This window comes from Caloenas nicobarica, chromosome 1 (genome assembly GCF_036013445.1).
Source record: "Caloenas nicobarica isolate bCalNic1 chromosome 1, bCalNic1.hap1, whole genome shotgun sequence".
In the NCBI taxonomy this organism is placed as follows: Eukaryota; Metazoa; Chordata; class Aves; order Columbiformes; family Columbidae; genus Caloenas; species Caloenas nicobarica.
In genome coordinates this window covers 13,067,923-13,081,197 of record NC_088245.1, presented here as the reverse complement: position 1 = coordinate 13,081,197, position 13,275 = coordinate 13,067,923, and the positions used below count along the sequence as shown (strand labels likewise).

Below are 13,275 nucleotides of genomic sequence, written 5' to 3'. Positions count from 1 at the left end.
ATTTTCTCAGAAAATAACCCCCCTTCCAACAATACTGAATACTATAATGAACACTATAAACACCCAGTGTCAGGTAAATCTCCACTTGGCCTCCTTCTTCTCTGGTTTACCTGGATATTTCTGATTCTCTTTGGAATTCATACAGTAGAAGGTAAATTGACTGAATCAACCCTCTAGTCAAGAAGTGGTGAAAAACAACACACAAACACAGAATTTGTATTTTTACCTCAACTAAATGAGAATTCCCTTATTTAAAACTTTTTTTCTGGTAGAGACAAACTTGTACATAGTGACCGTGGTTAGACAATCAGCATTGACCGACTCAGCTAAATGTAGAAATGTAACTAAATACAGAATGGTGATTGGAGACAAAAACCAAACAATAATCTGCAAACCAATCTATGAACATTGAGAATCACTAAAACGAAGGCTGATTCGTGTCAGAGGCCGGAACATGTGTGCTTACATAAGTTGCTTGATCTATGGAAGGATTCAAAAATCATTTTCTCTTAGTAGGGGGAATTGAAAATTTATTTGCTTTGATTGGTATAATTGTCACCAGTAAACTTAATCACTGCAGACTTAATGTGCTCAGGAAAACCTTGTGATGGAATGGTTAGCAAAATCCTTCCCCCAGGAAGGTACCACAGTCACGAGGAATTAATCAGGAAGTGGGGGCTGTAACTTTCTGCGGTCATGTCCAAAAGCCCTTGCATGGGAACATAAGAAACAGTGTCTGTGAACAAGGTGTATTTTCTCACGTGTTACCTATTATTTTCCATAATACATAGACAGATAATATATTATCTATTATTTGTCGGAATGCACATCTGGTGATTGGGAAACCTGGGAATCAAAGAGAGGATTTATGCAGAATTTGGTATGTTGAGCTCCTTTTGTTTTGCCTTCAGTTTCTGACTCCCTGGCTCTGGCGAACTTGTCACCTGTGATCAGCGAATGACATGACAGACATTGCAGTCACGTCTTTGGACCTCTCTTCAGCAAGGTCCTCAGCCGGTTTAAGGAGCTATTCAGTCTTCCCAAACCAATATTTCACCTTGCTGTCCACTCAGCTCTGGTAGCTGGTATTAAATGACACCTCTCAGAATACCTCGAGGGACAGAAGAGCGCTGTGAATTAATTTAACCTAGCAGTTCAATCTCTGCAAACTTGCTACAAACTAATGAAATTACATGGTCAAGCAATGACAGACGTGTGCTACACTTAAGCTCCTTTAGCTTCAAACACTTAAGGTAACAAAAAGGAACTTCAAGAAAGGCTTGTTTTTTAATGAGTATCTGATAAATGTGAAATGGTGGTGCTGTACTTAATAGTAATGTTTAGGTAACTTCTACCATTAGGTATCAGACAGTGGGGAAAAAACTAGGAAAGGAAAAGAAGACATACATTCCTTTATTTGACCTTCTTTAATGGAAATCTTTGTTACAATTTCTATATTGATAAATCTCTTTATGAAAATTTATTTACTTTCCAATGGGTACTTCATGCTGATTAGATGAGAAAGAATTACCTTCTTTCCTGCTATTTATAACACAGCTAATGATCTTCTTTGGGATGAATAGCTTCTTATTTGTCTTCAGATGCTTTCTTTGACAGGGACAAAGTCAGGACAAAAAGGTCTTCATTGCTGCTTTTGCTACAGGGTAAAAATGTGTGGCTGCTTCTTTGTAAATGGTTCTACTCACCCACATATTCCTATAAGTATGGGTCAATTTTTTCATATAAAGGGTGTTTCCTGCCATTTTATTTTCAAGATTGAAGATTACAGTAAAAAGACCTATCCATTACTCAGTTACTTTAATTACTAGTGTATCTCTAAGAAGCATCTGGTTTAAAATAGTATAGCATTATTCTGGTGTTACTAAAATGCACTACTATGTAACTGCCCCTCCGTTTATAGTAGTTTCACTTTCAGGATCACTTTATTTTGAATAAGTTTAAAATCAAATGAATCATCAGTTCTCCTGAGAAATACTGTTCTGCAATAAGCTGCTGGCTCTTTGCCCCATATACAGACATTTTCTAATACAGTCATTAGGACAGTTCCTATCCCTCTGTCATATTACAAAATTAATGAGTTCTTTTCAATAACTTTACAAAGCCCACAAGACCTGACATAGCAAATCCTTCTTGTTTTAATTACATAGTGAGGTTTTAACCTCTGACATAGATTGATATTTGCAGGATCACACATGCAAAGGAAAAGTGTCAGCTTTACAACTGACTTCTGTTTTAGTTTTTCTTTTTTGTCCTATGTTAGAAATGTAGTTGTTTGCTGAAGTTTTGTGGAAATCTCCTCAAGTATTTGGCACAAAGAATTAGTTTTTCGTTCCTATAAGTGCAATGCATTATCCTTTTTCCCTGAGCCAGTACAATATTCTAAAATTACAATGAACCCATCTACATTTAGCTTTTAAATATGAAAATACTTTTATAATTGCCACATGGCTCTTCACAGACTTCTGATAACAGTAGTAATGACATATTTGTAATGGGATGTCCCAGTGCAATTCCATCAAACTAGAAAAAAAGCATAGTGGAAACATGAGACAGATTTAGCAGTAAAAGCATGCTTACCTTCATATGTTCCACTTTCTAAGAGAGCACCACTTTTCTCCAATTCCATAAAATCTTCAACAGTGATGAAAATATAGTCCACACCAGGGACTTCCCCCTCCTTATGTGGCCTTGTGGTGCCTATTAATAAGACAAAAGACACACTGTCAAGCACATGACCTAAATGTTGACTGATCTTTTTTAAAGTTTCAGAAAATTCACAAAGTAAACCATTTACACAACACATTATATAGCACATGCTCCTTGTGAGGATGTCTTTCAAAACCATAGCTGCATTTGTTGAAGCTATCAGAGGTATACAAGATGCGTGTTTAAGATCATGCCAGACGTTCTTTGAATCCATATAATTTATTCTCACTAATGAAAATGTATCATACTGCTTTTCTTTTTGTGTTGCTAGAAAGACCGTCAGTGACACGAGGCATTCAGAGGTAACACAAATCTTTGATGTGTATTTTCTATGGCTTCAAACAAAGTCTTGTCCACAATTAATCTGCTTCATGATCTTTTAAACACCTACTTAGTACACAAAACAATAAATCTGTAAGCAAATCTGTGAGGGTTGTATTCACATTGCTTGTTTCAATCCCTTAAACGGACTTGATAAATGGTTAGGCTTAAGGGACTGAGTGATTCAAATCACCTGCTAACCATGCTGTCAAACTACAAAGGTGCTTACATTTAGTTATGGCCTTTATTTTCATCTCTGGATTACAGAACTCCATAAATGCTAAAAGGCAGTATTTCCTACATGCTGAGAAGCAACTCGGCTTAGCTAGCAGAAGCCAAGGTGTTAGCAGGAAGCATCTGAATTTGACCTAGTTTTCTAATGGTCGATTTTATTGTGGTCAGGCTATCCCTACATTGACTGAAACCACTAAATACCTCTCAAAACTCCATTTGGAAATGGGAGAGCCTTAGGTCCTCCACAGTTTCAGAGTATTTGAAACATCTTAATTAATCAACTCTTTATCAATACTGTAGTGATTGCATCATACTCGCAAGGTTTGGTTTCAAGACTATTGACACCGGGACATCGCTAGAAACCAGGTCTTTCACTTCCTGGACAAAAGTTTAATATTATGATATTGTGCAGAAGATATTTTCTCTTCCTTAGTTATTAATCCACCACCTTAAACACTGTATTATGTCTCTCATATTACGCAATAGTGATTCAGACATCTCTTCAGGGCAGCTAACAAAAAATCTATTTCATCTACTTTTTGATGTATATTATTCAGACATCTGCATTTAAACCTCTTGAATAATTTTGTGTGAGATTCACCATGAGATTAAGAAGTAGTTGTCTACATTTCTGCCATCCGTATAAACCATTACAGTCAATACAGATCTCATCAATGGTGGAAGCCAGAGGGCTGTTCAGCTGCCTTTCATATTTGCAGAAATGGGTTCACTAGGATTGTTACTGTTGTGTTTCAGGGATGGTATGGTTAAAGCATTCAGACACTTAGAGTGTCCATAAATATGTTGAATTTACTCCCCATGGAATATGTGACCCTTGGGGATGCAGCAGCATCCTCGAAGATCTCCAACCCTTTGTGAGAACTGTGCAGAAGCACAGGGATTCTGGCAACCCCCTGAGCTCCAGGGAGCTCTGCTAACAGCACAGGCAGCAGATGTTTGATCTGCATGCTCTCTCCTGAGGAATTGTTTACTCCCAAAGTCCATTGACAGGAACTATCTCTTCCTCATAAAACGCAAGGGACAAGCAAGCTTTGGCAAATCAATGCCATGTTGTTCCTAGACATGGTATGGAGAAGAAGCTCGCACATTAGATGGGTACCTCTAATTTACTGCTTCTTCAATAATTTTTTATGTAGCCAAGAAGTTTATCAATTTATGTACAAGAAGTTTATCAATCGGACAAAAATACAAGTTGCATAAGATGTGGAGGTAAGACCTGCTTTGAGTAGAAAGTTGGACTAGGTGACCTACTGAGCTCCCTCTCAACCTAAATTTTCAATGACTCTGTGATATTGTGTTCATACACTGTAGTTTGCTATATTCAACAGTCATATTGAGCAGGAATGACTTCAAAGTCTCATAGGAGGTCCAACAACAGACTCAGATATCCCCATATATTTCTCTGCTTTTGTCACTGTCTTCTGTCAGCTTGCCTTGAAAAGTGTAACGGATTAAATTTCAGGTTCTGAATCCCTCTCTTAAATTGGAAGCTACATCCCAAACCTTTCTGCACTTATGTGACTTAGTCCTGTTCTTTCAGACATGGTACATCTATAAGAATGTTTGCATATGCCCTGTACTACGAATTGAATATTCTGTCTAATCTGCTTCCCCTATTTCAAATGAAATGCATGGTCTAATTCTAGACTAATTCTGTATCCTTAACACACAGCTTAACTCTAGCCTGTCTGTTCTCCAGCTGAATTGATCATCATCTATTCCTACGTGTAAGGTAATCATAAGATGCCCTGTATTTAGAGTAGCAGATGCATTAATTATCTTGTTCTTTAACACTCCAAGATTTCAAATTTCCTATTTTGCTTCAAGATGAAACTATTGGATTTGTGTGGCAAAACCAAAAGACCCAAAACTCCACTTTAGAATCAGCAGTGTGCTACTGCATACAGCAGCTTCTTAATTTAGTCTCCCTGAATCTCAGTTTCCCACTGATGTTCCTAGGTAACTAAATAGCTACTGGTACTTTTACGGCACATTTTCCTTTGTCCATTTGTCTTGCACCCCATGGTTTCACTAGATATCCCAGCACAGAAATGAGGAATTCTTTCTCATTAAGTTGAATTGAAATGGGTAAATTACATAAATTAACATTGTTAAGGAAAAGCGGATTTTCTAGAAAATTTCTTGCCATCTCTACCTATGCCTGCTATGTCTGTCCTACAATGCTGGAAGATAATACAGATGGTAACGTGGAAAGTTCCACTCTCTTTTCATATAATACCTAGGGAGTCTGCTCCAAGAGCTCTGCATTGTATTGTGTACTGAGAGTTGTACACCTGTAAGATATCAACTACTCACTTCCTTCGAAAAATGGAGAAAAGAGCAAAGCATGATCACTAGTTGCACATATTCAGGGCGACTCTTACCCCAGGTACAGCAGTTTTCATCCCCACTGGAACTTCATTGCCCTCGATAAAATCTTACTGAGTCCCATTTCCCTCCTGCATCTGTTCTTAATTCTTCAGCCTGGAGGACCTGAGACCTTAAAAATGGTTAATGCAATCCCCTGGCTAATGGAATAATCAATAGTTATTGCTTCTTTTACTCTTTCACCCTGGAGGAACTGAGTTGCTGTCCTTTATACCTTTCTGTAAGCACCATAGAGTTTGCAATGTGCAGGTTAACAGACTTGGAGGCAGTTACTGGAGAATCTTAAGCACTCATCAAGAGCTGAACATCAAGGTCTATATATAGGAATCTTTTAGACCATAGGCAATTTTTCTTTTTCCTTGCTTTTAAACAAATGTAGAATTACTCTTCTTAATAGATTTTGTCTTTAGCTACATTCATATAGACAGATAAGCAGCCCATAAAGCTATAGTGATTCAAGACTTAGAACAAAGGATTAATTCCAAGCATCATATTTTTACAGAAACATGCCTCCTGCTTTACAGCATCAAGGCTTAATAGGGCACACTTGCTACTGCTTACAACAGTTAGCCTTTTATTAATGTAAAATGAAAATAGGAACCCAGTTACCATTTTGTTACCATGGTAACATGAAAAAATAATCTTTGAATTCAATAATGAAAGAACATTATACTTTTAGATCTTGCAGGATCAAAACCAACAAAGGATATCTGCACTATGCATATTTATGACAAATGCAATCTATTGTTGCTATTGAACAGAAGAAACACAAGGAGTAGCTTGTAAGTAACCATGACCGACCCATACAAGTGAGCGCTGTCATGCAATGTGCAGGTACCTTAGAAACTACAGCAGATTGATCTGGACTGATACTGACTTTCTTTGATATAACTTACTTCAGTGCAGGCTTTCCATGCTCAATGTTAGGTTATATGATGTTGCTATGTTTCTGGAGAGGAATTAAGTGCTGTTTACAAAAACAGCCTTTGAAAGAACGTTTTTCTTTTAACTGAGTAAAAGGCACCTGAGAGTATACATTTAGACACCTAAGAAATCTTCACAATGAATGAGAAAAGGCGTGTGTTAATTTAATAGCAATAAACTATTTTTGAAATACTGCTTGTATGAGCTTAGGGAACAATAAATAACCTCTAATATGGAAGATTTATGTTCACTGCTAGTGCAGATTGGAAAAATGATCAGTTCATGTAGTGTTCAGTCCAGATTCCCATTATTAGTAAAAAACTATGGAATTATTAACTCTGGAAGAACTCCAGGGTTGGAAAGCTCCACATCAGTTTGTATAGGTAGGAGAACAACTAGGAATTTATGTCTCTTTCTTAACCTCAGCATCCAAGTGTATAATTATAACACAATAGTGCTTATTTGGGAACATGGCGCTCAGTTTGACTTTGAAAAGATTTCCACTTCTTAGAAGCGCTGACTCTTCACAGCCTCTATCCAGCTCTGCTACTTTCAAGTGCAGGAAAGATGCTCTCTCAATATTTCCTTTATTGCTAACTCCATGTAGTTATGCATGATAGAAAAAGAGGCAAATTTATTTACGTGTCAGTGTAGGAATATGAATATTAGTTAAAAACCCCAGAACTATGACGGGAAAGACTTAGAAAGGTGTTCTCTGCTCAATATCACAGACACATTTCCAAGAACACTTCAACCTTGCCCAGTAAATAATTTGTGTTTTACAGTCTCTGGCAGCATTACAAGGATAATATCACATGAGTAGTGTTCCTCTACACTCTGTATGATGATCAGGAGGAGAGCAGAAGTAAAGGCCTTAGTCCCTGCAGGTCTGATACCTACTCACAGACTTTGTGCACAGGTTTCAATGCTCCGAGCTTATAGGCATATTTTAAATATTCACATTATTACATTTTTTAATTGCAAGTTAAGGGCAAACATGGCACATCTCTTTGCTCCCCAAACAACTTCACTGTTATTTAGTTCATTTGCATTTGGATTCCCAGATTGGTTCCTATTGCATGAGACAAACACAAAAGCAAAGGTGTGTCTTTGTCACAAGAATTTACAGTGTGAATGAAAGACACAGTAAATACCTAGCCCTTTTTGCATAATAACCACTCCTAGATTCATTTTGCAAATGAATGGAAGAAAATAGGGCCTTATTGTGCTTATTTGTTCCAAAGACAATGAAACATAAGAAGATCTTTTTTATATAAAGTCCTTTTATTAGACATTCTACTGAAAATTTGTTCTGTGATTCTGCATTGTACAACAGCTTGTTGTGCAAAGCGGTGTGCCAGGCTGTCGTACACCACAGTAGCTGGAGGGATCCCTCCTGCAGAAACAGACTGCTAATCTTTAATAAACTTCAGCCAAGCCCTTGGTATGACCTTGTATACACTTTGCCTTGGAAAAATTCAACAATGTTTAATTAGCTCTTTTGTTTGTTTGCCAAATTACTCTGGGACACTGTTACTGTGAGGAACTGAAATGTATGGGAAATTATACCTATCTTGTCAAATTACTAACTGCATTAAGCAGAGGAACGCCACATTCATCTTGATCTACTGAATTCCCTGCTGAAGAGAATAATAAACATCATTTGCAACTAAAGTGATTTTAGATGTACTACAATGCAGGAAGCTCTTAAGTGTTTATAACACTTCTCATAACAACAACATAAAACACAATGCCACAAGCCCCTTCTTGGCAAGGGTCATGAAGAGGAAGTTTTTTCCACTTTCTAAGTGTGTGATACCAGCAATGCCTCTGATGCATGCCTATAAAAATGCAGAAGCAAAAGGAAGCAATCCTAGATTCTGGAAAATTTTTTTTCAGGGGTAACAGTATAAAAACTGAAAGAACCTGCCCCGTGTTGCGCGCCACTGCCACTATTAAGTGGGGCCGCCCAGCGCTGTCTTTGCTTATTGCAGCCTGCTTCTATTTGGCAATAAAACCTTAATTGTTTAAGTTAATTGGAGTCGAAATTTATTACAATTTGGTGCCGTGACTCGGATAAAGGAATTTCTAGTGGCAACTCCTATGAGGGGGGCGCCCCACTTTTCCTTCTAAGCGGCCCTTGCAGGAGCCTTCCACTGAATCCTTTACCGATGAACACTTCAAATTTGCAATAAGCAAAGACCGGTAATTTCATTAATGAGCGGTAGTCTCATTAATGAAGGACGTCCCGTAAACTTTGTCCACGAAGACCCGAGTGAAGACGCAGGAAGCGTGAGTATAGGCCGGTTATCCACTCGGGGCTGGGATTCCTGAGATACAGAGACTGAGACGTCCAATTGCGGACGAAGCGAGTGCGGACCCTCCAGTAGTGCAGTTCTCTAGCCCGCGAGGGAGCGAGGCACGAACGAGGGGAGCGTTTGTGTGTGTGTGTGAGGGTATCTCAGAGGATGGGACAGAAGAAGAGCAGGCCTTCTGTTTCCATGGCGGGGGAGCCACAGGGAAAGCTGCCCTCGATTCCCCCAGATAGTCTGTTAGGATTAATGATTAAGCATTGGGAAGATTACCCTTCTAGGCAGGGTAAGAACAAAACAAAAGTGATATATTATTGTATGGAAGTTTGGGGTGGTAAGGAGATTCACAGAGATCATCTTTATTGGCCAGTTTTTGGGTCATTTGAAGACTGGGTTTGTCAGGCCCTGAACATTTATGTTAATTCAAAAGAACCATTCAGCCAGGAAGAAAGCGAATATGCACTACTATGGATAAGATCAGAAACTAGGACTAACTTATATCTGTTAAAAGAAAAGGGGGGTGAAGTGTATGACCGCCAAAAAGAGAAAAAGAAAGAAAGGCGGCAAGTGGAGATTCCAATAACACCTCCACCTTATGTGCCGCCACCACCACCTCTCGTACCAGTTCCCGATATACCCCCTTCAGCACCGATCCTAGAAAGTTCAGGAGATAATCAACCCACAGGACCAATCACCCGTAGTAAAGTAAAACAATCACAAAGTCAGCTTTACCCGCTGCAAGAAATCGCGATGGGAGGACCACAGGCTGGAATGGGATACGTGGCAGTTCCCCTTAATTCCGGAGATGTCAGGGACTTTAAAAAAGAAATGGGAAGCTTGTTAGAGGACCCATTAGGGGTGGCAGAGTGAGTTGACCAATTCTTGGGGCCCAATATCTATACGTGGGATGAACTGCAGTCAATAATAGGAATACTATTTACTGTAGAAGAGAGGGGGATGATTCGAAGGGCCGGTATGCAAATTTGGGACGCGCAGCACCAGCAAGGTCCTGCAGCCGATATAAAACGGCCACTGCAAAGACCTGAGTGGAACAATCAAGATCCAATACATAGGGGTCATATGGAGGATTTGCGAACTATAGTGGCCCAAGGTATTAGAGAGTCCGTTCCAAGAGGTCAAAATATTGGTAAAGTGTTTAGCGAATACCAAAAGAAAGAAGAAACACCCACGGAATGGTTAGAGAGGCTCAGGAAAAGCTTACAATTATATTCAGGAGTAGATCCTAGTACCCCCGTGGGGGAAGCGTTATTAAAAACGCAATTTGTAGGTAAGTCTTGGACAGATATTAGAAGGAAGCTAGAAAAATTGGAAGATTGGCAAAATTGGGGTTTAGATGAGCTACTGAGAGAAGCTCAGAAAGCGTACGTTAGAAGGGAGGATGAGAGAGAGCGAAGAACCACACGAATGATGGTTGCGGCAGTTAGAGAGGGTACAGCTCAGCAGGGGTGGAAACCCGCAAGATGGGGAGCACCCCCGAGGAAAGAGTTTAATCCAAAACCAGGAGATCCTAGTGATGGGGTTGTAGTAAAACGAGGTGAACCAGTGGAATGTTTCTATTGTGGGAAGAAGGGACATATAAAGCAAAATTGCAGGAAAAAGAAAGTGGATGAGCGAATGTTCAAAGCAGAATAGAGGTGTCCGGGACTCTTCTTGCTGGGGACCCAAAAAGGAACAGAGCCCTTAATAAAATTAAAAGTGGGACCCCAGCAACAAGAAATTGAATTGTAATTGGGGAAAAAGGGGAGCCATTTTGGGTCCCTGTTATAAAAGACGTAATCATTGAAATAGACATTAAGATGGGAGTGGGAGATTTGCTTTTAGTTCCTGAGGCCGAAAATAATCTTTTGGGGAGAGATTTAATAATTGAATTAGGCATTAGTCTAGAAGTAATAGGAGGAGAAATTCGAATAAAACTATGCCCTCTCAGAGTAGAGGATGAGGATAAAATCAATCCTGAAGTGTGGCACCCTTTAAGGTAAAAATCTCTAGTCCGGATGTACCTATTCGTGTAAAGCAATATCCAATATCTGAGGAAGGTCAAAGGGGACTAAAACCAGAAATAGAAAGATTATTAGAAAAAAGGGTTACTTGCATCATGCATGTCTCCCTTTAATACCCCCATTTTACCTGTAAGGAAAAGATGGGAAATGGAGGTTAGTACACGATCTAAGAGAGACAAATAAGAGGACAGTTAGCCGATTCCCTGTGGTGGCAAACCCACATATTCTTCTAAATCGATTAGGTCCGAATGATCAGTGGTATAGTGGTTAGCATAGCTGCCTTAGAAGAACTAAAAACAAAAGATGTCCTAGCCACGGACATGCAAGCCTGCACGTATGCAATAACACAGAAAAGGAAAAATTAATAAAATTGGGAGCAAAGCAACGGGGTGAGCAATGGAAACTAAAAGATGGAAGAGAAATAATGCCAAAAGTAACTGCAGCCAATATAATGAACAAGCTGCACAGTATTACACATAGGGGAACACAGGCACTAGCTGATCAATTTGCATACTAAATATGCTTGTATAGGGACATATAAAATAGCTAAAACTATTGTTGAAGGGTGTCTAATATGTCAGAAAGTGAATAAACAGCAGTTAAGAACATGGATTCCTGGCGGTAGAGAGCTAGCACACCGTCCCTTTTCAAAAATAAAAATTGATTTTACAAAGCTACCAAAAATCAGATGATATCGTCATTTGTTAGTATTAATAGAGACAGATTTTGGGCCATTTGATTTAGAAATGCCTCACGATCACCCAAAAATAAGTGATCCTAAGATGCAAAATTATTTAGTACAGTTATTAAAACGGAGAAAATATCTCTGGGAGAAAGGACTAGTAACACGACACCCGCCCTTAGATATGAAAATATATAATCTAGAGCCAGGAGATAAAGTGCTTATAAAAACATGGAAGGAAACATCACTAACCCCTCGATGGGAGGTACCTTATGTTTTCTTACTTACTACAGAACCGCCGAAAGGGGATGGACACATGCCAGCCGAGTTAAAGGCCCGGTCAAGACCGGTGCATGGACCGCGGAACCTACAGAAGATCCCTTAAAAATTAAATTACGAAGGCAGTAGATGGCTTATCAAATTGTATCGTGCAAGTACAGAATAACAATAATCAGCCTGTTATCTGTGCATATCCCCCTTTTGCAAAGACTTCAGGGTCAAATGCATAAATACAAATTGTAATTGTTATCCTTTGTATGTTCCAAATGTATATTGTGCCATAAAGACTGACGGTTGCATTGTGCAGGAAGTATTTCCCCTAGAGGAAAATGTAATTGATGTTATGATAAGGAACAAAAGATCACAGACCAAATACTAAAACTTGAAGTACGCATGCTGCAGAACCACTATAAGGGGAGTACCGTATCACTCTCCGATAATCAAAAACCTTAACTGGGAAGCATATAAACAGAGGTGTAAAAAATAAAAACACTCAGGGTCTCTTGAAGACTATTCGTGCTGTCGAGAAGATGGTTTACCCCGTGGCTCGAAGCAACCGAGTCGACGGGCGAGACAGAAGAATAAAAAGCAGTAGAGACAAAAACCTGAGTGAGATTACACCAAAGTGCTGGCCGAGCTACCACGATGTTAAGCAGCAAGCCCAAAAATTGACAGAAATAAAAAAAGGAATAAGGGAAAGCCGAAAACAATGCAACCCAATCTGGTACACTTCTTTAACGTTATTATTGTTGTTAGGTTATGGAGAAACTGCACATAGACCATATAGATGGAGCTTAATAAGGTTTGAAGATCAGCAAATTATAGCCCAAGAAACTGTAGTGGGGAACCCCAGCTTTAAGGCAACACTGTGCCAACTGGTACCCATAAACCCATGTTTAGATTACACAGATTTTTACTTTTGCCCTAGTTCAAACCCAGGAAAAGGGTACTGTAACCATCCTAGCTCGTATTACTGTGCTTATTGGGGATGCGAAACGATAGCGTCAGGGTGGTCCCCAGGGGGAGGAAAAGATAAGTTTCTATCTGTAGAAAGGGGACCCTATAAATGTGTTCCTCCTAAAAAGGATTGGAGCGGCGGGATTATATCACTTGGAAATTGCCAATATATATATATATATATTAATGTATCTAATCCTACAGATCCTGCCTGGTTATTAGGAAAAATGTGGGGAATAAGATACTGGGAACCTGGGAAAGATAGAGGAGGTCTTATCTTTATAAAGAAAGAAATAGCAGAACAAACTCCTCAAGCAATAGGTCCCAATGTAGTGATTACAGGGGATTTGAAAGCAAGAGAAACATCTGAGACCCCCAATATAACCGCAAGTCAAATAATTGCCAATAA

The 13,275-nt window shown here is 39.1% G+C and overlaps 1 protein-coding gene across 5 annotated transcripts in view; it reads right to left on the bottom strand.

Moving 5' to 3' along the window:
* The window catches only part of MAGI2 (membrane associated guanylate kinase, WW and PDZ domain containing 2), a 758,699-nt gene that overhangs the window by 299,012 nt on the left and 446,412 nt on the right, over positions 1-13,275 (bottom strand). For all 5 annotated transcript variants that reach the window (XM_065629412.1, XM_065629428.1, XM_065629445.1 and 2 more), the window contains exon 3: positions 2,599-2,718. In XM_065629412.1, coding sequence (XP_065485484.1) covers positions 2,599-2,718 — 120 coding nt within the window. The remainder of the gene's footprint in view (positions 1-2,598; positions 2,719-13,275) is intronic.